At 33.6% G+C, this 22,615-nt stretch overlaps 1 protein-coding gene across 1 annotated transcript in view; it reads left to right on the top strand.

Moving 5' to 3' along the window:
* The window catches only part of LOC105621698 (odorant receptor 49a-like), a 159,632-nt gene that overhangs the window by 127,242 nt on the left and 9,775 nt on the right, over positions 1–22,615 (top strand). The window contains exons 3-4 of the mRNA XM_012203162.1: positions 17,627–17,734; positions 17,809–17,961. Of these exons, the coding sequence (XP_012058552.1) occupies positions 17,627–17,734; positions 17,809–17,961 (261 nt within the window). The remainder of the gene's footprint in view (positions 1–17,626; positions 17,735–17,808; positions 17,962–22,615) is intronic.

Below are 22,615 nucleotides of genomic sequence, written 5' to 3'. Positions count from 1 at the left end.
AATGTTTATTTTTTAAGATAGATAGGGGTTCGGAATTTTTGTATATCCTGTATGTATAATTTAAAAGAAATATATAATAGCAAATAAAAAATCAGATTTCTTAAGAGAAAGACTCATCTAACTTTAAGACAGCAGTCATACAAAAGCATCTTAAATTAGATATCTTAAATTAGATATAAATTTGTTCAACTGTATTAAAAAGAGAGAGTGCTATTTTCCATGAATTTTCTATAATAAAAATCTGATCTCCAAAAGCAGAACCACATCGCAAGGCTAATGCCTTCACGAAATTCCCAATGATGTCTGAGTAAATATTTACCTTTACGCCGTCTAAATGACCAAATGTCCAAATGACTTTCGATCATTATGTCTGTCTTCTAAGAGATTAAAGTCATTCATATTTTGCAACATTTCCTACTTGTTAAAAAGTTACTTATAAAACAAGTTCTCTATATGGATTTTCGACGTTCCATGTTAAACGAGGTCCACTCCATCTCCTGTTTGCCTAGAGGCATTTAACTTTCCACATAAAACGAGATACACCCCACCTCTCTGTCTAGGGACATTTGATTTTTTATGCAAAACGAGGTTCGCTTCATCTTTTCTCTTTCTAGGAGCAAAACAAGATTTAAAATTATATATCCTTTTAAGCAGAAGAGTGAAATGGATCTCGCTTTGTGTGGAAGCCAAAAACCGATATGGAACAGTACAATTATATAGATTTTTTATTGCCTCGTAAGCAAGGATTAGGATAAGGTGAACCTTTTAAACATGCTTTGTATATATACATGTTTGTATATATACGTTATACCATAACATAATTAATTATAAAGTACGAATATCAGTGGATTGATAGCCCACCCATTAATACGATATCCCATTCACTCTATGGATTAGAAAGATCTCAGATAACGATTGATATTTTTCGGACATACCTAATCTAGAGAGATCGGTACAAAACAGAAATAAATGTATCTGATGCAATGGACGAGAGGATGTTGCTAGAAAAAGGATTAACAAGGTAGATGGATATTCGGATGAAAGGCTTTCCATTAAGAAGTTGGAGAAATACTAAGAAGGAAGAAGACGCAGAAAAAAGGAAAAAAGAGGATAACAAAGATAATGAAGAAAAAAAGAGAAAGGAGACAACGATAGAAAAGAAAAGAGAGAACAACAAAGATGGTAAAAAAGAAAAGCGAAAGGAAAACAATGGAGAAAACAATAATAATGAAGAAGAGAAAAAAGAAAATAACGAAGACAACACGAAAAGGAAAAGAGAAAAGAGTATAAAGTTGAGGAAGGCAATCGTGAGGAAGATGGAAATGGAAGTAAGGGGATCTACAAGAAAACGGTAAGGGAACTAGGCGCACTAAACTATACGCAAGTGAATTACACAGATGTCGACAAACAGTATCGTCATCAGATACAACAGCTAATTGACAACTACGTACTGAAGCAAAACAATCAGATCAGTATTGAAACGAAGATCATATTACAAAATGAGACGCCAGTTTGTTTGAAGCCTCACCGGTTAGCGGTAAAGAAGAAGATCATCCTGAATGCACAACTTAAAGATTGATTGCGCAACGGCATCATCCAACAAAGCAGCAGCAAATAGCCCAATCGTAATCGTGCCGAAATCGAAAAAAAGGAACGTATCAGGTTTGTGTGGATTATCGGTAACTGAACCGCAAGGTTCCCTATGCCTTTGATCGATGATCGTATCAATACATTAACTGATGCTCAAGCTATTCTTAGTGATGGACTTGAAGAACGGCTTCTTCCACCTGTTGATCGCTGCCGAAAGTCGTTAGTACCTCATTCGTCATACTCAACGGCCAATATGAATTTCTCAAGACTCCGTTCAGATTATACAATAGTCCTACATTTCTGCTTGGTTTATTGTTGAAGTCTTTCGCGATCTCAGTCGAAGGAACATCGTGTTCACATATATAAATGATTTAGTAATACCCAGAAAGACCAAAGCCGAAGCGCTGGCGAACTTGAAGGAGACGCTTACCGTTGCAGTTGAAGCGGGACTCGTTATCAATTGAAAGTAGTACAAATTCCTCCAGAGTATACTTGGGACACACGATAGAAGACAGTCATATTGGTTCCTCACTGATGGAAGTAAAAAAAGTGTGAAAAGATTCCTACCCAAAGAAAACTATCCAGCTTTTTAGGCCTTATAGGGTATTTCCGTAAATTTAAATTACGGGATTATGCGAGAATTGCAAAGCCGTTATCGGAAATCCTGAAGAAAAATCGAAAATTCTGATTCGGAGAAGAACAACGACAATCGTTTGAACAGTTGAAAGGGATATTGACGACAGTTCCGATACTCCAATCAATCCAATGCAATCACAGAGCTACACGCTAATACCAGCAAGGAAAGATACAGGGCTTCTACAAAAGCAAAAGGAAGAGAATTCCTTTAAACCGGTGAATTATAGTCGTAAGATGACTGATACGGAAAAGAAGTATCATTCCTGTACGAGCTAAAGGCTCTAATTATTATGGCAACTATCAAGAAATTCAGAATTTATCTGTTGGGCATCAAGTTCAGGATCACCGAATGCTCCGCATTTTAGAAGACATTAAGTAAAGTCGACATTTCAAAGATTGCAAGATGAACGTTGATCTTGAAGGAGTTCGACTCCTTCTATTTGGATGAGATCGAGAACTCGTCTCTGACACATTGACGCATTCGGTGTCCACTCGGTGTCCATTCGATGTCCGGACACACTCGCTATCCAGTAATCGATAATCATAAACGATGGACTCATGTTGATTTTACAAACAACAAGATGAAGAGGAGAGGAATCATGAAAAAAATCTTAGAAAAGGAACCGAGGATTATAGTTGCAAGAATGATATCTTGATAAAGAGAGTCATCGTGTTACCTTCTAGCATGCTTTACGATATAAAGCGCAAAACACATAACAATGGCCATTTTGGAATTAAGAAAATGTCGGAAAATATCCAAAATTAATACTATATCCCTAAATTAAAAGAAAAAATCGAAAACGTACATGAGCTACTGTGTATCATGTATTCTTGCTGAGAAGAAATGAGAAAAGAAAGTGAGCTTAGGCCAATATCAAAGAGGGATACTCCGCTGTCAACGTATCATGTGGATCACCTCGGATCGATAGCGACGTTGAAGCTGTATAAATATCTCTTTGTTGTCGTTGATGGTTTCTCCAAGTTCGTGTGGATTTATTTGATGAAAACCATAAATGCCAGAGAGGTATTAAAGAATCTACAGAGCCAACAGAAAGTATTCGGAAATTTATGTCGAATAATTAGTGATCAAGATTCGGCGTTTATGTCAAATGATTTTCAAAGTTACTGTTTCAAAGAGAAAAGAATATCGAACACATCCTGATCAGGCCTAGAGGAAACGGTCAAGAAGAACGGTCAAGTCGAGAAGGTGAATTGTATTGTTCATTATCATTATACTCATTCTCACTAAGCTGTCTCAGAATCATTCGGATAAGTGGTTCAAGTACATACATAGAGTACAAAACAGCGATCAACTTACCAAAGAAGCGTGAGAACTAGCCCGTTTGAAGTCCTCTTCGATAAATGCGGACAAAAAAAGATCCGGAATTATTATCACTTATCGAATTAGAATCGGTAGCAGTTTTTAACGAAGGACAATGAGAATTAAAGAGACTGGAAAACATCGCCCGAGTTCGAAATGAAAATCGACGCACACATAACCGCAGATTAATTCCGGCAATTCAATACAATGAGGACGATCTCGTTGCCATCAAACGGATGCAGTACAGGCCGGGACAGAAAATTAAAGATAAATATCTCGGTTTCTAAAAGATTTCGAAAAGAAAACGAGCGCTACGAAGTAATTAAAGAAGCCGGTGAACCCTGGATAACGTCATCATCAGCGGACTATATAAAACCGTATGCATATCACTCTTCAGGGACCGAAGAAGGAATGGCGGACACGGATCCCTCGTATACTCCTGAGCCGGAGCGTCAGACAAGAACGCGAGAGAGAATTAATCGCAGGCGAGTGTGTGTCATGGCCAAATCGGCAGTCATTGTCTGTGCATCGCGAATTACATATATTTAATAATAGCGAGTATTTATCAAAATCCTACACATATAACATGTAACAAATTAAACAGAAATATTCACACTCCGTTCTACAATCACATGGTCTATACAAATATTACAAATAATCAAGAGAGATACATATATTCATTTTACATTAAAAAATGAATTTACGATATTTAAATAAATATGTTTAGATACCAATGGGATCATTGCATACAGAAAATAAATATTTATTCAAATTTAAAAAATAACTTAAATACTTAAATACTTAAAAAATACTTAAATTAAGTGTAAATCTTTTGAATTAAATAAATATTTATTTATTTTAAATAAATTGTCCCATTGGTACTATATAAACAAATATTTATTCAAATTTTTATGAATTTTTTTTTAGTGTAGCAATTACAAATGGAATCCTATGTTGTTATAATAGTTTGCCGATCAAAAACGGAACTCATAACAATGTTCATATCATGAAATCAAAAAGATGAAGCATTTCACATGGTGAGGCAAGGCTAGATCAAATTTCGATCAATCAAATATAACTATCAGCGTTTCACTGTTTACTGCGTATCCTTCGGAATGTTTCACCTTTCTGATTCTACCATAGCTCATATTCCTATTTTCATCTTACCAGTTTTCGATTTCAAACATTCAAATCAATATTTGAAATAACTACATATTGCAAATACAACGACTTACGGAATTTGATCTAAATCAATTTAAGCTAAGCTAATATTCGATCTAAAATATTTGATTTAACAGTAAGTTGATCTAAAGGAGATTTGATCTAACAGTGATTTAGTCTAAGGACACATTGGTATAAATAGTATTGTACTTTTGATCTAAAAATCGTTTAAAAAATATTAACTGGTGGAAAAATGTCGCTAAAATTATTCTTTGTTTTATAATAAATATTTTTCAGTGAAACTTCAGTGAAATTTAAGAGAACTTCGCTGGAATTTCAGAAAAATAAACTTAATTAACATTTTACTACTAAAGTAAATATTATTGATTAGCATTAAATTAGCATTACGAAGTAGTACGCCCCGTAGGAGAAGAGAGTGGGGTGGGAGTTACTTCGCGTAGAAAGTCATGCGCTCCCCTTTTTTTTAGGTGAAAAAAATCTTACATCCTTCCAAGAAGTGATGATCTCTGAAGAAATCTTCTCACATGGAGAGGAAGACACCCCCAGATACGCTGAATCCGGGGATAGTACAGCATTCAATCCTTATGTCTTTACCCGGAGGAGTATGATATCGCTTACCAGCTAAAAACCTTACTGTGGTCATCTTTGCACTTAGAGGGAGGGGCCGGGGATTATCAGTGATACACTTCCAATCCTCCTCGTGATCGATGGTTGTGCCTCGATGTTGACCACACGTTTTAATTATTCTATGGAGGAAGAGGGACTGGGCCCTCTTTCCCCCCTACTCCCAGGATACGGTATTGTAGGGACTCGCGCCATATTGCCTAAAATGGCTGAGAGGCAATTTATGCCTCTTTCATTCATCCGGCGACTAGGCGGAGGGGAGGGGGGAGAAGGGAGGATTTTCCTTCTTCCTTTCGTCCTCCTTCTGCGACATAATTCTGTCGCAGAAATGAAGGACCGTCTTAAAAAAAATATATATATATATAATATATATATATTATATATAATATATATTATATATTATAATATCTTATAATATTCCTCCCTCTCGACTATCCTGCCCACGATATTTGAGAGGGAAAGATCGATCTCTGAGAGCTCGGCGCTCTGTCATCCAGGCAGGACAACTAATTAGAGCATCGAGTACTCTGCCGTAGTGCCAGCATAGAGGTGTAGGCTCTTTTCCAATCCCGTGCAGATATTTGCCGAAGTATGCCCGTGAAAACCTACACCAGATGATATATCAGTCCATCCCTTACTTATCCATTTGCGTAGATGAGGCTGAATGGTCCAGCGGCCAGGGGTCAACAGAATCAAGAGTGACTTCTCCTCCCGAATCGTCGTCTTTCTTGCCCTATTCCGTAGAAATCTATGTCCCTCGCTGTTATCTTTACTCCTCGCTCCCTCGCTTTGATACTCCGATAGACTTCTGCGCGTCGACGATTAGATTTATGGGAGGAGTCCCAACGAGAATTACCGCTGTACACGATCCTGTAGATCCGGGCGATTTTTTGCTGTGCGGAATAAACTAGTTACTTTATGCGTTTCTGGCGATAGTCAGGGCCTACACTGGTGCTCCGTAAAAAACCACTGAATTAAAAATGCATACAGGCGCTGAATTTTTACGCATGGATTACTAATATTGGGTAGAAGGCGAATCAGCATATTCGTTAACCTACCCTAGAGATGATTCTCTTAAAGTGTTCTTCGAACCTCCAGAGCCCATCCAGGATGAGTCCCAAGTACTTCATATGGAGCTAACCCTCGAGAGAGACAACAACCTGTATCTCTGTGAGAGGTGACTTCCAGGAGATTATCATAAAAAACGTGGCCTCCATTTTATGGGAAGCCACCTCCAGGCCTATCCTCTCGATCCTTCGCCATCTCATGGAGATGGAAGTCACTTTGTGTGGAAAATTATGCGCGGTACATAACTTTGTGTAAAGTGTTCAATGCCTTTTGGCATTGAACCTTCGTATCAAATGAAAATCCATTTAAGCACATTTATTTGACGTCATTTAGAGTCAAAATTCATGATAATTGGACGTTTTTGAAAATTCAGTCATCAAAGTATTGAAACGAATCGCAGCGAGATTTATATAAAGTAAAATTCTTTAGACTTCCGTTTAAAAAATTAATCGGAAATTCATCTCTTTATACCAAATCTTCTTTACATCAACTCGTCATTGAATCAAATCTCTTTTAGATCAACTTGCCGTTAGATCTTTACATCAACTCGCCGTTTGATCAAATTCTCTTCAAAGTAGATGGATCTCTAGATCAAATTTTTTAGATAAATTTCTGTACTTGCGCTCCTATCTTCATCTCGCCAGCAGATTTTGAATATTAAATTAATATTTTAAATAACCATAAATGCACATTGTAAATAATACAATCTTTCACTGATACTATTATTGAAATTATATCTCTGTGTTCAAAACGAAAAAATATATCTATTTTAATAATATGTTAAAAATGTCGCATTCACTTCTTTGTTTCTCTGACTGAATTGTGGCTATACGATCAATCTTCCGACATTTTAATTCTTGTCAATACCTCAATAAAGTAAATCCCCCCCCCTCCCACAATTCTCTTCTTTTCTCACAAGTAGCAATATAAAAAGGAACAACCCGGAGGAACAGCTTAGTATCAAGCTGCTCCTCGCTCTAATGAAGTGGACTGCAAGGTTCACGAAATGTTGGCATTTCGGATCTGGAATGGATCTGGAGCAAACCAGCGAAACGGTATAATCTTTATATAGAAAGCACTCATGGAAACCTTAAGAATATCAAATATCTCTACAGAGAGTATCCTTGCTAAAATAAACACTTTCAGTAAACTCAGGTCTTCCCTAGCCAAGAAACTATTATATCAAAAACTTAGCATTCTTAAAACGCTGCAGAGATAATAACATCATCTCAAAATTTCTATAACTCAAGGACCACCTCGGAATTCATAAATCTAAAAACATCCTTCATTAAACCAGCTTCATCCTCATCAAAGAACGCATCCACTTCACTACGCTACAAATAGTCCAGAAAACTTTTCCCATAAAACCTTTAAACAGTTCTTATCTGCTACGTTGCGTACATGATATCTGGCAAACTCGTATTATATACGAACAAGCCATGAAGACCCACAATCTTCTGAAAGACAGAAACAGAAATGCATAAACCTTGTCCCTCACAAAAATCCACAATCCTCTCTACTTAGTCAAGAATTTCAAAGACCTTTTAAAACACTATTTCTTGCCAAAAGCCCTAACTTCGCAGTGACATCTAGAAAGATTCCAAAGGAAGAAATTATCAGCCAAATAGAATCAACCATCTACTGCCTCCCATCAGAACAAGCAGATAATATCCACAGATAGGTAATCAATATCCTTTTCAAAGCCAAACCCTCTCCACCAAACATCACTAGAGCGATTGGCCCTCCAAGACCTGAACAGGGAGACAGATATCGTGCTTTCAACCGACAAAGACAACACGAAAGTAGTCATGAACATTAGATAAATAGAAGAAAAAGATGAAAAATCTTCTCTCGGACAAAGCACAAAAAGCTTGACAACTAATACAATGCACAAAACACCAAGATCTTGATGGAAAAAAGTAACATTCCTATAAAACCAAATCAACATTAAAACCTACAAATTCACTCCCATCAAGACTATACGGACTATCAAAAGTACACAAACCAAACACCCTCCTCAGACCGATTATCAGTGACATACACTCTCCGACATACAATTTATCCTGCTTCCTAGTACAAACACTACAACCTCTTACTAGAAAATCTGAATCACAATCAACTAACTCAACTTCATACAAAAGATGATCCAAAAAATCCGACTACGTCTCACAGATCTGCTTATTTTGACATAAAATCCCTTTTCACAAATCTCAATAAAAGACACATTAAACATAATATACAGAGTGGACCATTTAAAATTTGGAATTTAATTTGGCTCTAAAAAAAAACGCATGAATATTTTTCAAAGTTTACGGCTTTATTGGAAAGGTAGTACATTGCCATTAAACATGAAATACAATTTCATTCAAATGATTTCCACGGCTGGCTGCACAATATCCCATTCTATCAACCCAATTTTTCAGTACATTTTCAGTACAGTTACATTGTATGAGCGTGTATTTCATCGATGGCATTGATTTCATGTTTTAATTCTTGAATCGTTTCTGACTGGTTAGCGTAACATTCATCCTTGATGGTTCCCCATAAAAAATAGTCCAGCGGAATCAAATCGCAGCTGCAAGGTTGACCAATTGACATCAACATTTCGGCTGATTATGCGATTTTTGAAGACAGTGCGCAAAAGATCGATTATAGCGTTGGCAAGGTGCGCCGTCCTGTTGAAACCAAATGTCGTCTGTGTCCTCCTCTTCAAATTTGGGAAGCAAGAATTCGTTTAGCAAGGCGCGGTAGCGCTCGCCATTGACAGTGACAGCAGCTCCTTGCTCATTTTCGAAGAAAAATGGCCCAATGATGCCGCCAGAAATCACACCAAACAGTCACTCGTTGTGGGTGCATCGGCTTCTCCATGACGACGTGCGGATTCTCTGACCCCCCCAAACAATTCTGCTTGTTCACATAGCCACCGAGATGAAAATGAGCTTTGTCAGAAAAGATGATTTTTCGATAAAAATGCTCATCTTTAATCAAGCGTTGTTCAGCCCATTGGGTGAACCAAAAACGCATCGGATGATCATGCGGCATCAATTCTTGCACTAATTGAACTTTGTACGGCTTCATATCGAGGTGTTTATTCAAAATTCTTCTCAAAGAAATGCGTGAAATGTTCAAGTGAACATTTTGTGATCAAGTGAAAGTTTTGAGAACGATGGCGAGTTGATGTTGATAGTTGTTCAAGCACACTCTGAGCAACAGCAGCAATGTTTTCGGTTGACCTTACTGGACGAGCACTTTACGTGAACGAGTTGCTTTATCCAATAAGGATCTAGTTTGCCGAATTCGCTTCATAAATTGATTCACAAACTGCGTTGAAGTCATTTTTTTTCTACCAAATTTTCCACGTAAATTTCTTACAATTTGGGTTGAAGACTCACCATTTTGGAAGTAAGTTTTCAATATCCCAATTTTGTACAAGCGTATAGCGACCCATTTCGTAAATGTCAAACAAAAAACTAAATTTCTGATACGTCATAAATGTTATTACGCCTTTCAAAATAACCGGTAGTTGAAATTTCAAACGCTGGATGGCCCACCCTGTAGGCTTCATATGAAGTCCCCTCCGACCTTATCCTATTAATAGAGTACTGCTTAACAACCACTTACTTCTCCTATAACAATCACTTTTATGAAAATTATATTAAACTTTAGATGCAGTAATGGGCTCTCCTATTTTTCTTGTAATCTCCAAGATCTTCATAGAGCATTTTGAGAAAGAGACCCTCAGAAAAACATTCAAAAAACCAGAAGTTTAGTTTCGTTATGTAGACGATACATTCGTAACACGGAAACACGACAGAGTCGAATTCCGTAAATTCCTTATTTTCTTCGACAATCAGCATCTAAATATCCGCTTCACTATAGATGTAAAGGAAAACGGAAAATTCCCCTTCCTAGATGTTCTTGTCTTTAAGAAAGACGATACCCTAGGCTATTAAGTGTACAGAAAACCAACACATAGACAGATACCTACATACTGAGTTGTACCATCTAGCACAAAAACAGTCTGCAATCAATTCACTTATACATAGAGCTTTCACCATTTCTGACAAAGAACAGCTACAGACAGAACTCAATCACTTAAAATTAGCCTTATAGAAAAATAGACACGACAAAAAAGACAATCAAAACGATCAATAAACATGCAAACAAGACAACAGTCTCAGACAAAAGGATCCTATCTATTCTCCCATATGTCAAAGGAACAACAGATCGGATAGGATATTGAACAAACAATATCCGAACTATCTTTAAACCACCAAAAAGATAGGATGAAAAAATCTTAAGAAAGTCTGAAGGTCAAAGACCTCCATTCAGCTCTGCAGGAGTATACAAAATATTTTATTTCTGCGAGCAAGTATATATTGGAGAAACTGGGAGAATGGTCAATCTACGGATAAAAAAACATCAACGTGATGTCAGGCTAAAACACGTCACGCAATCAGTATTATCAGAACATAACATCGAAATCAAATACTGTTTGACAAAACGACCACAATAGCCAACATTACATCATATTTTCCAAGAAAATATAGAGAAGCCAGAGAGATATAAAAACATCCTAACAATCTAAATAGACATAATGATTACATCAATAAACTATCGAAAACCAGTTATTGAAGATTGATCGATTCCCCCCCCCCTCCTCTCGACCCACATTTCTCTTCTTTTCCCCACCACTCCAATAAGTAGTATAATATAAAAAGGAACAGCTCGGAGGAACAGCTCAGTATCAGACTGCTCCTCGCCCTGATGAAGTGGACAAGGTTCACGAAACATTGGCATTCCAAGAATAGTTCTGGGGGGGGAGGGGAAACCCGCGAAACGAATAATCTTTATATATAAAGCACCTGTAGAAGCCTCAATAAAGTATTAAAATAATATATTAGATTTATTAAGCAATGTTAAAATCAATTTGGCAGTCAAAATGTTAAAATAAAATAAAATACAATAAATAAAAATGGTTCAAATAATTAAATAAATTAAACAATAGATAAGATTAAGAACTTCTCAGGATAATGTATGAATAACAATATTATTGTATTATAAACAATCTAAATTCGGACATTTCGAACCTATCGAGTTCTCTTTATTGTTAAGAAATAAATTTAAATGTTACAGGTAACTATGCAAGATGTTCAATCATTAAAATATAAAAAGAGCATGTTGTACTCGCATGTTGGAAAAAATAATTGTGGCAAGATACGGCCTAAATTCCAGCAGCTTACATCAGAAATTGTTGTTAGTCGATTCCAGAAGTCACATACATATGAAGTCTAATATATCGCAAACTTTTTCTCAAACAATGGATTGATACAGTGAAATTAATGTAATAAAGTTGCACACATGCTTCTCATTCATATTCTTTTTGCAACTATAACAAACAATAATTATCTTACATTAATAACATTATGTGTTGTACTTAATGATACCAAAAAATAATTATGTCGCTACATAACTATATTTTACATTTAAAAAATTAAACATCAATTATTAAAAATAATTACAACAAAAAATAAATAGTAAATATCTGCTAATTAACTTAAATCATCCAAATTAATTGAAAAAAATTGAATACTAAAAGTAATTATAAAATACAGCAGTAGCACGGGTCTCAATACTTTCAAACTCTGAGATGTAATGTTAAATCATTCGACAGTTGAAATGATCCTGCTATCTAACAAAGTAGTAATAGAAATGACGTAAGAAGGATATTAGGAGGGGGAATTCAACGTATGTAGGAAGGGATTGTAAGGGAGATGGATATGTATCAGGCAGTGAATCAGTATCCATCTGTCTATTCAATACATACTTTTATTTTTTGATATGTCATTTCAGAAATAATTCTTTTTTTATAGTAAAGCTCATTGTCCAAAATTTCCACTTCTTCCCATTTGAATTCAAACTAGTGCGAATTAAAACTAGAAAGTAAAAAATTACTGATGGAGACCTTGTTCTCTTGTTAATATCATATCGATGTTCATTTATTCTAGTTTATAATCTCCTTTTTGCCTGATCAACATAACTAGCCTCACAATCTGAGCATTCAATTTTATAAAACTACACCTTGTTTTTAGAAATGATCTAACGGTCCTTTCCCCTGTGTATATATTTCTTTAAGATATTAGATTGTTAGTGTACGTGAAAGTTGTCTTAAGATGTTTGTCAAAAGCTGTAGACATAGGTGTATAAGCTTAAATCCGCTGTTTGCTCATAGGTGGCATTAGTGAGCGTACAAAGCTACCCTGGGCACACAACACACTTTTTTTTATGTGTTTGACATCTGTTTTTTTAACAACAACATACATTTTTTCTTTCGTAATCAGTCTAATTTTTTGCTAAAAAAAAACATATGCGGCAAGCTTTGCTTTTCAATTTGAAGAAATCGGCTGCCGAATCGCATCGAATGCTTGTGGAGGCCTATGACGACAATGCTTTATCGAAAACAACGTGCAGAGATTGGTTTCGCCGGTTCAATGACGACAATTTTGACCTGAGTGACAAGAAGCGTGAAAATCGGCCCAGGAAGGTTGAGGACTGTCAATTGCAGGCTCTTTTGAACGAGGATGATACCCAAGCGCAAAAAATGCTTGCCGAGCAATGTTTGTTTCTCAAGCCATTTTCATGCGGCTACATGCCATGGGGAAGATTCAAAAGATCGGAAAATGGGTGCTGCATGAACTGAACGATAGGCAGATGGAGCGACGCCAAAACATATGCCAAATTCTGCTTGCCAGACAAAAAAGAAAGTCATTCCTGCATCGGATTGTGACAGGCGATGAAAAGTGGATCTATTTTCAGAATCCTATACGCAAGAAATCTTGGGTTGATCCCGCCCAACCATCAATATCTTCCTCAAGACCAAATCGCTTCAGACGGAAGACGATGCTGTGCATTTGGTGGGATCAGGAGGGTGTCATCTACTATCAGCTGTTAAAACCTGATGAAACTGTTAATGCTCACCGCTACTACCAACAACTGATCAAATTGCACCGTGCTCTGCGTAAAAAAAGGCCGCATTATCGAAAAAGACATGACAAGCTGATTTTCTTCCACGACAACGTACCATCGCACACGTCAACAATAGTCCAAAATTACTTGGAGACACTCAACTGGAAAGTGCTATCCCATCCCGCTTACTCATCAGACCTGGCATCTTCTGACTATCACCTGTTTTCGTCGATGGGCCACGCGCTCGCTGAGCGGCACTTCGATTCTTACGAAGACGTCCGAAAATTGCTTGATGAGTGGTTTGCCTCGAAAGATGAGGAATTTTTTTGGCATGGTATACACAAATTGCCCGAAAGATGGGAAAAAATATAGTTAGCGAGGGCAAGTACTTCGAATAAATTTGTTTTTGCTTCCTAGGAAAAAAAAATGTGTTTTTCTGACTAAAAAACAGCGGATTTAAGCTTATACATCTGGTAAAGTTCTCAGAAATGGATTTTACAAACGAAATAATAAAATATTTTTTGTTTTTATTAAGTAACTTTGTATTGGGAATAGCAGTGAAATAGGCTTTTGTCTAATTGCAGAAAAAAATAAAAGCAAGTGAATAGCCATTATCTAAAAGAATGCTTATAGTATCTTCGAAATTTTTTGGTAATATTACGGATGAGAAAATAAAAAAATTCTGTCCAACATACACTACACCTTTTTTATGACAAATAGGATGATTCGAATAGAAGCTGAAATATTCAATGACGTCGGTTTCGAAAATCGGTTAAAAATAATAAAATGGTCATGTAATATCACTGTGACATCCAAAAAATTGAGTCAGTTGTCATTACTAATTTCGATAGTGAATTGTAATCTTTCTTGCATAGAATTAAAAGTGTCTAATATGTAATTAATTGTGGAGCTGCCAAGATAATGTAATATAATCATCCACATATCTGTAACATAAAGGCAATTGTAATGACAACCTCTCCATAGCCTGTTTTTTTAAATCTTACAAAACTATTTCTGCTATAATAGGGGACAAAGGCGATCCCATCGGTGTGTCATATATCTGTAGAACAAACTATGAAAGACAAAAAATGTAGAATTAAAAATAAAATTCGTAACAATCATAAATTCTTCCTGTTATTTTTGTATTATTCGCTATAATTCCATCTTTTGGTTCTACTTTTCTATGCTAAATCAATCGAAACATTAATAAAGAGCGAAATCACATCCAATGAAGCTAAAATATAAATCTGAAAATATCTTCAAACTGACTCATGTATTTTTTATTACATTCTACACATTTTTGACAATAATTTGGACGGTGTATTTTTCTTACGAAAATAATAACTGCGATCTTACAGATCTTCACAAAATCTTTCACAAATTTTTAACAATTGGTCAGCAAATTGTTTGTTTGAGTAATTAGTGTCTTCCATACAACATTCATCAAGATCGCTACACAAGTTGAAACACATTATAGCATGATTTTTTATTTCTACGATGATAACTAATTTTAAGTGTAAAGAGGAGAATATCTGAAGATGGCTTAATCTAAGCCGAAACATGTAATAATATCTCAATTTTCCATTAAGTATATTTAACTCCTATTAATATTTTTTTACGTTTATATTTTAAGAATCGAATTTATTTACCTTTTTTATCGTCATATTATTATTCAAAATATTTTCCATTCAGTTCTACCAATTCGTTCAGCTCTACCAATTGGAAACTATTTTCCACATGACTATGTGTTACTGTTTTCTTTAATGATGTAATATAAAAAACAAGAGAGATTGTAAAGTAGACTATTAATCTGAACGTTCTGTTCATGGATTTTAGGCGCGCTGTAATATCTAGGGATAGTTGCATCGGTAATGAGAAGCCTTTTATATGTTAATTTTAATAAATTTTTTGATCTTCCATCTTATAGTATATTGCGTTAAATTATTAAGCTTTCTCGTGGGGGTGTTAATATACGTTCTCATCTGAAAGCATATTTTCTGATCATAAACAAGTCTGTCAATAGCAATGATATTCCCCTTATCTGCCTCAGTGAAAAATAAATCCGGGTGATCTTTAATAAATTTTTTAGTAATTTTAATCCATTTATTTATAATTAATATAATCTCATCACAATTCAACGATGGATTATTATGGTGTAGTCTATTTAATATAATAACTGAATGATTTCTAATGTAGTTAACTATATATTATTTGGACGATTAGATACATTGTTCTCAATTTGTTTTATAAATTTTATTATAGTTTCTTCTTTGTTATCTTGAATCAAAGGCAATCCAAATCGTTCATCTAGTTGTAATAAATATTGGACATCATGTGGAACATCAACATCACTTAAATTGACAAACTATTTCTCATGTACCCTGTCTAATGGATTAACAGTATCAAATTAATTTTAAAAAATTATACGAATCTCTGAATTCCAGTTTTCCTTTTCACAAAATTCTGTTGAATGCTATCAAACAAATGTTTTGTTATACTTAAGATTCAAAAAATTAATATTGTGTTTTAAATATCTATTTAAATGTTCGAAACCGACGTCATCGGATAGATATCTCAGCTTCCATTCGAATCAATCTACTTGTCATAAAAAAAATGTAGTGTATGATGGATAGAATTTTTTTACTTTCCCATTCGTAATATCACTAAAAAAATTTCGAAGATACTATAAGCATTCTTTTAGATAATGGCTATCTACTTGCTTGTATTTTTTCCACAATTAGACAATTGTGGAAAACAATTGTGGTTTAATTCTACTACTATCCCCACTCTAATACAAGGTTACTTAATAAAAAATATTTCAGTATCCCGTTTATAAAATCCATCTATAAGAGTTTTATGTCTATAGTTTTTTACGAGCATCTGAAGACAGCTTTCACCATATCTAACAACTTAAAGAAATTTATACACAGGGGAAAGGATCGTTTAGATTATTTCTCAAAACAGGATGTTTATAAAATTGAATGCTCAGATTGTAAAGCTAGTTATGTTGATCAGACAAAAAGAAGGTTACAAACTGAACAAATGAACATCTAAAACAAATGAACATCAATCTGATATTAACAAGGAAACAAAGTTTCCATCAGTAATTTCTGACTATCGTACTAGTTTTAATCATGAATGCAAGTGGGAAAAAGTCGAAATTTTGGACAATGAGCCTATATATTACTATAAAAAAAGAATTATTTCTGAAATGATTCACATTAAAAAGCAAAAATATGGATTGAATAGACAGACGGACCGATTCGTTACCTGATATATATCTACCTCTCTTACAATTCTTTCCTACATTGTTGAATTTGCCTTTCTAGTATCCTTCCTACGTCATTTCTGTCACCACTTCCCTTGTTAAATGGCAAGATCATTTCAACTATCAAATGTTCTAACATCACAATTCAGAGTTTGACAGCATTCAGACCCATTTGATATATTGTTGTATTTTATAATTATTTTTAGTATTGTACAATTTTTTTCAATTAATTTGAATTAATCGATTTAAGTTAATTAGCAGGTATTTACTATTTATTTTTATATTTTGTGTAATTATTTTTAATAATTGACGTTCAATTTCTTTAATGTAAAATATAGTCATAATGACACAATTATTTTTTGATATCATTAAATACAATATAATATTAACAATGTAAGGTAATTATTTTGTATATTGTAGTTGCAGGAAGAACATGAAAAAAGCATGTATGCATCTTTATTACATTAATTTCATTGTATCAATCCATTGTAAATTTGAGAAAAAGCTAACGGTATAATAGACCTCATACAAGTATGTGACTTTTGCATCGACTAGCAACAATTTCCAATGTAAAATTGCTTGAATCTAAGCCGTATCTTGTCACAATTATTCTTTTCAACATGCGAGTACAACATGCGCTTTTTATATTTTGATGATTGAACATCTTGCATAGTTATCGATAACATTTAAAAATTTATTTTTTATCATTGAAGAGAACCCGATAGGGGTCATAACATCTGCACGAATTTAGATTGTTTATAATAATTTTGTCACATATTATCCTGAATGGTTCTTAGCCCTATATTGTATTGTTTAAAGTAAAATACTTTGTTATGTCATTATTAAATTTTTGCACAGTTTCTAAAAATTTAGAAACAAAATCTGCTTTCAAATCTTTCATTCGTGTACTATGGTATCATATTACATAAATATGTGCTGATATAATATTAATCGTAAAATATTTGCAATAGTTTGTGGACTTTAATTTATCCAACGCATTAGCGTTTCTATCATTCGCTGCAGTAAAACTGATTCAAACATTTACATACGCATGGTATGGCACTATCCTCATAAATGCGGTAAGTTATAATATAATCTGATATATAATGATTACTATAATTCAAAATTAATCATTTCGGATATATGTGTTTAGGGAGATGACTTTCGTAAAGGAATATACTTTGCTGAATGGCCTAATTCTAATCTCGATCATCATATGAGAACAAACATTATTCTGATGATGATGCAAAAACCTATGACTATAAACACATTTTTTTCTCCAGTCGATGTAATCATGTTCACGAATGTAAGTATTTTAATTATAATCGAATAAATTATATAATAATTGAATAAATTTGAGTGAGCGCTTATGACTCTCAAATTGTTTTCACATTTATCGCACTAATTTAAAACAAAATTAGTAAAGTTTTATATTATAGTTCTGTAGAAATAGAAGATTTACAATTATTGAGAAATAGGTAAAAAATTTGTATTCAAAACTCTTCAACAAAAAACTAAAAACTAAAATTATTTTAAAATAGAATCTATATATATAGCATTTTTGGATTTAAAACAAATAAGAATTAAAACATTTTAATTGCTATTATATCAATTACGTCAATTAAAAATTAAGTAATTATGCATAATACAATAGGACCGATTTTACAGATATCAATGATCTTGACATATATTATCAAGGATATTCTTCTGAATAACTTAGAAAAAGCCGTCGTTAGTTGTTCTTTAAATATTGTAATTATTAATAAAATGAATCAAACATGATTTTCTGACGTTTAAAAAGGTATCCATCTATCCTGATATTTGACTATTTAAGATTACATTTTTCGCATTGCTTTTATGGTCTTCCGTTGGATGCGTTCCGAGTTGTGCATAAAACGCATAAATTGCATTATTATTACACAGCATTCGAAATCAGCATTCTATTTAGTCAATACGCATGGAAATGCTTTAGTCATTCGAAATGATTTCCTGCACAATACAAGTTATAAAAATAATAAGACTTGAAAATATTATATTTTTAATGTTGTATTATATTACACTGTCCGACACTGATTTTGTCTTTGCGAAATATCCATCAGTGAAGAATATAAAAAAGCTCATCAAAGCCTACATCAACTGTTCGGATGCACAAAAGTTCTTTATTTTCATGTGATTGTAACAAAATGAATAAAATACATTTCCTTCAATTTGGGTCTTTATCAATATAAAATATAAATCGAAATTACATAAGTAACGCATTCCAAGAAGATTCCCGACAATTTAGCTCATTCTTCTTTATCCAAATGCTAAATTAGCTATGTAATGAACATCAAATGATTATCAAAAATATTAACTTATACAATAATAATATAAAAACTTGCCAAAGTATTACTTACTAAAGTATTATAAAACCAAAGTCATATATATTGCATCAATAAGTAGAATCATATTGCTTATCAGATTGTCAGATTTGCTATGTAATCATTCAAAAGAAAAACGAAAAATTAGAGAATCATTAAAATCATTTATCTGAATTTTTATTTTATTAGCTTACATGTAAACGTTTCTCGCGACTCGATGTAAAGGTCTTGTGGTGTCGACAGAGATGAGAGTTAAAATAATAAAGTCATGTAGTTATTGAAATAAAAATAGAAATAAGAACAAAGAGGGGAAGACAATGTCACAATTCCGTAAACAAATTCATATATAATGGGTTTAAAGAATATCATTCAAGAGTATCATTCTATAAATTCAAACTCTGTTTTTGTTGCTTTATATGGATTCTGAAATCAGTCTTTTATTAAGCACCTTTCTTCGTCTAATATCTTCACATTTTCCCAATCCAAATCATGCTGATGACTAATTCTATATTCTATTATTACGGATTGCTGTGTAGTGTTTCAATTTATGTGATTTCTATGTTTATTTATGCGTGTCTTCAAATATCAATAATTGTTCTTACTTTTAAAGGAAGATTGCGAAATACAATTTCCAACTTTTTGACTTTGAAAACAATGCTACTCTTAAAATTTGCTTATCACGACATATTTCCAAAAAAATTGGGATAATATAGGCAAAAAATGATGATTATGTTCATACGAGGATTCGTCCGTGCAAAAATAAAGATTGGAATTTTTCCGTTTTTCTCTAGATGGGTTATTACGGACATTTCGGATTGATTCCAAATTGAGCGGAAAGTTTCCGACACCTCTCGAGCTGGCAAAATGTCGATTCCAATCGGAATGAGAATCAATCAGCGATAATATATCAATAGTTTCTTCTATCATACACTAATAAAAGAATGGCTAAATATGGCACAGTTTTTGTTTTTATTGTCTGCTTACAGTCAATAAAAAATATTATATCATATTTTATCATTTAAATTATTGCAGCACCCAATCTTTTTTTCTGTGTAAAAATGACATGCTTTTGGAGGTTATATGAAATTGCTTTTCTCGTGGTACTGTTACTTTAGAAAAATTTATTTGAAGTAAAGAATAAATTATAACCTTCTGTCCTTCTCTTTTCGCTTACGTTTATTCCGAGCTAGAAGAATAGGCGGAAAGTTTATTCCACTCGTAAACCAGCAAAAACGCATGAATGGAATCGCAGTCGGAAACTCGCTAATAGGAATGTCGCGTTTCCAAGAGTGATTACACAGTTTAGCTAATGCATTTCAAAATTCAATAAAATTAGACTTATTCGACGCATTTTTGCATAAAATGAACGAATCTGATAAAAAAGTATCGCTCTGCCCCGCGAATCGAAATATTAACTGTTAAAGTTGACAGATACTCAGATTTGGAAATCACATTAATGGTATCCTATATAGCACCAATATTGCGGAAAGTTTTCAGAAATGTTTCAACGTTTCACATCTCATGTGCAACAATTCCAAAAGGATTCTGCAATATGCCATATAAAATATTTTAATAGAAATGTTTCTAAATTATAGGCAATAAATTGAAAAACATTTAAACAGAACAAAAAATCATGATGTTAAAATGGCTTCTCGATATTTACTAAAAGTCATTTTTTTAATCAATCACAATTCAATTTAACGTCATAACATTTTAACGTTATTGCGACTTATTCTATTTTAATTGCGAAAAACTTTTGTATATGAATAATGATATTGTGCGGAAACTGCAAGTGTGATTTTTTAATAGCGATTAATGTACAGGATGCTTCTGATCAGTAAGTTAGATTGCCCATCTGCCTATAGGCAAAGGCATGCTTTACTGATAATGCAGAATAAGATTAAATCGCAAAAAAAATCCGGTGAGGAATGAAACAAACGAAATTGAATTTTACATTCTGGTATAATGTTAAATTCAATAATATGATATAAAATATGTACTTAATAATATAAATATCTGACTTAATTTAACATAAATGAAATTTAATAAATATTTAATATATAATATATAATTAGTTAAAGAGCGCATCGCGCTCTCATCACTTGCAAGTGACCATGAGTCAATGCAGCGGTATCCGGCGGATTTTTTTGCCGAGAACGATGCGTTTGAACGGAGTGCAGTGTTATTGTTGTGCATTATCCCCCTTTCCCCAAACAGTGCCTGAATTAGAGGAACTTCTTCTTAACGGACGTACATACTGTTCTGTCGCCATTGAATCATATGTGCCATTTGGCATCTGCTGATCTGATTATATTGTCATGTGGACTGCGAAATGCTATACGCCTACCATGTGTCCCGGTTCAACCTCCAATGATATCGACAGGAATGGTAAGGATTGGTTTGGCAAGTTGCAATTTTAGCCATCTATTCTCCGTTTTCATTGTCAGTTTGTAGGAGCGACGGTAAGGTGATCGGCACATTTTTCCGCGGAGGCGGTACAGTGATACCAGCTATGAAGATGATTATTCACGTCTCTCTTAGATTGCAACAATTGTTGCAACTTATTCCATCAGAAAACTATTTAATTTATAATACTGTGGCATACTAAAAAATATTTTTATTTACTGTTTTTATTTGCTGTGTTCTTTTTTTTAAAGGTTATCATGTCGCGAAAATATAAAAGAAAAACTGAGAGAAAAAATATGATGTAATGGAGCGAGCTGCTCAACTTGAAATTGACAATCCTTTCAAAACGATATTTCGTGAGACAAATATCAGAAAAATTTAACATTACTCGATTCTGTTTCGGTACGTTGTAAAAAAAAGAAACACTCCAATATCTCAAACCGTCCTATAGATCATGTAACTTGCAGTTGGTCAAGTATTTTTGGAAGAACAAGGAATCGCTGCAATGGCAATATGTTTGATCCTTCAACAAACGAAGTTTGGAAACTTGCTGATGAATGTGCCGCGCTTTTTAATTTAATATTCCGGACTATTGGAAGAAAAACATATTTGCAGCTCAGATTGTTTCTCAGCTTTTATGCTGAGACAACACAATGCTGATCTCTCGATTAGATAACCTGAAGCAACAAATTTAGTCAGATATATCTCATTTAATAAGCAGAATATGATTGTTTTTTTATCGCTAGTACTCTCCAGAAATCATCCTACCATGTTAACCTTTTGCTGCACGATGTTGCATATAATGCAACATTTTTTTCTCTTTCGTTTTATGATTCTCAAACTCCGCTCTTAAGATTTCTGCACATGCAATAAATTGTTATATGATCCTCAGATACTACTTTAATAACAAGTTAGGTACAACAGCTTTTATTTTGCAACTTGAATTAGTTATAAACAAATTGAACGCAAAAAGACCCTATTTTTCTAAGAAAAAATCGTTCCTGAAAAATTTTGATTAATACCTATGCTAAAAAGTATATGTATGTATATATGTATATATATATATATATATGTATGTATATATGTATATATATATATATGTATGTATGTATATATATATATATATATATATATATATATATATATATATAGTATATATACTAGTATACTACACGACCGACCGTAGTATTATTA

This window comes from Atta cephalotes (genome assembly GCF_000143395.1).
Source record: "Atta cephalotes unplaced genomic scaffold scaffold00036, whole genome shotgun sequence".
NCBI classification, from domain to species: domain Eukaryota; kingdom Metazoa; phylum Arthropoda; class Insecta; order Hymenoptera; family Formicidae; genus Atta; species Atta cephalotes.
The sequence above is the reverse complement of the archived record's forward strand: the minus strand, read 5'-3'. Positions and strand labels throughout refer to the sequence as shown.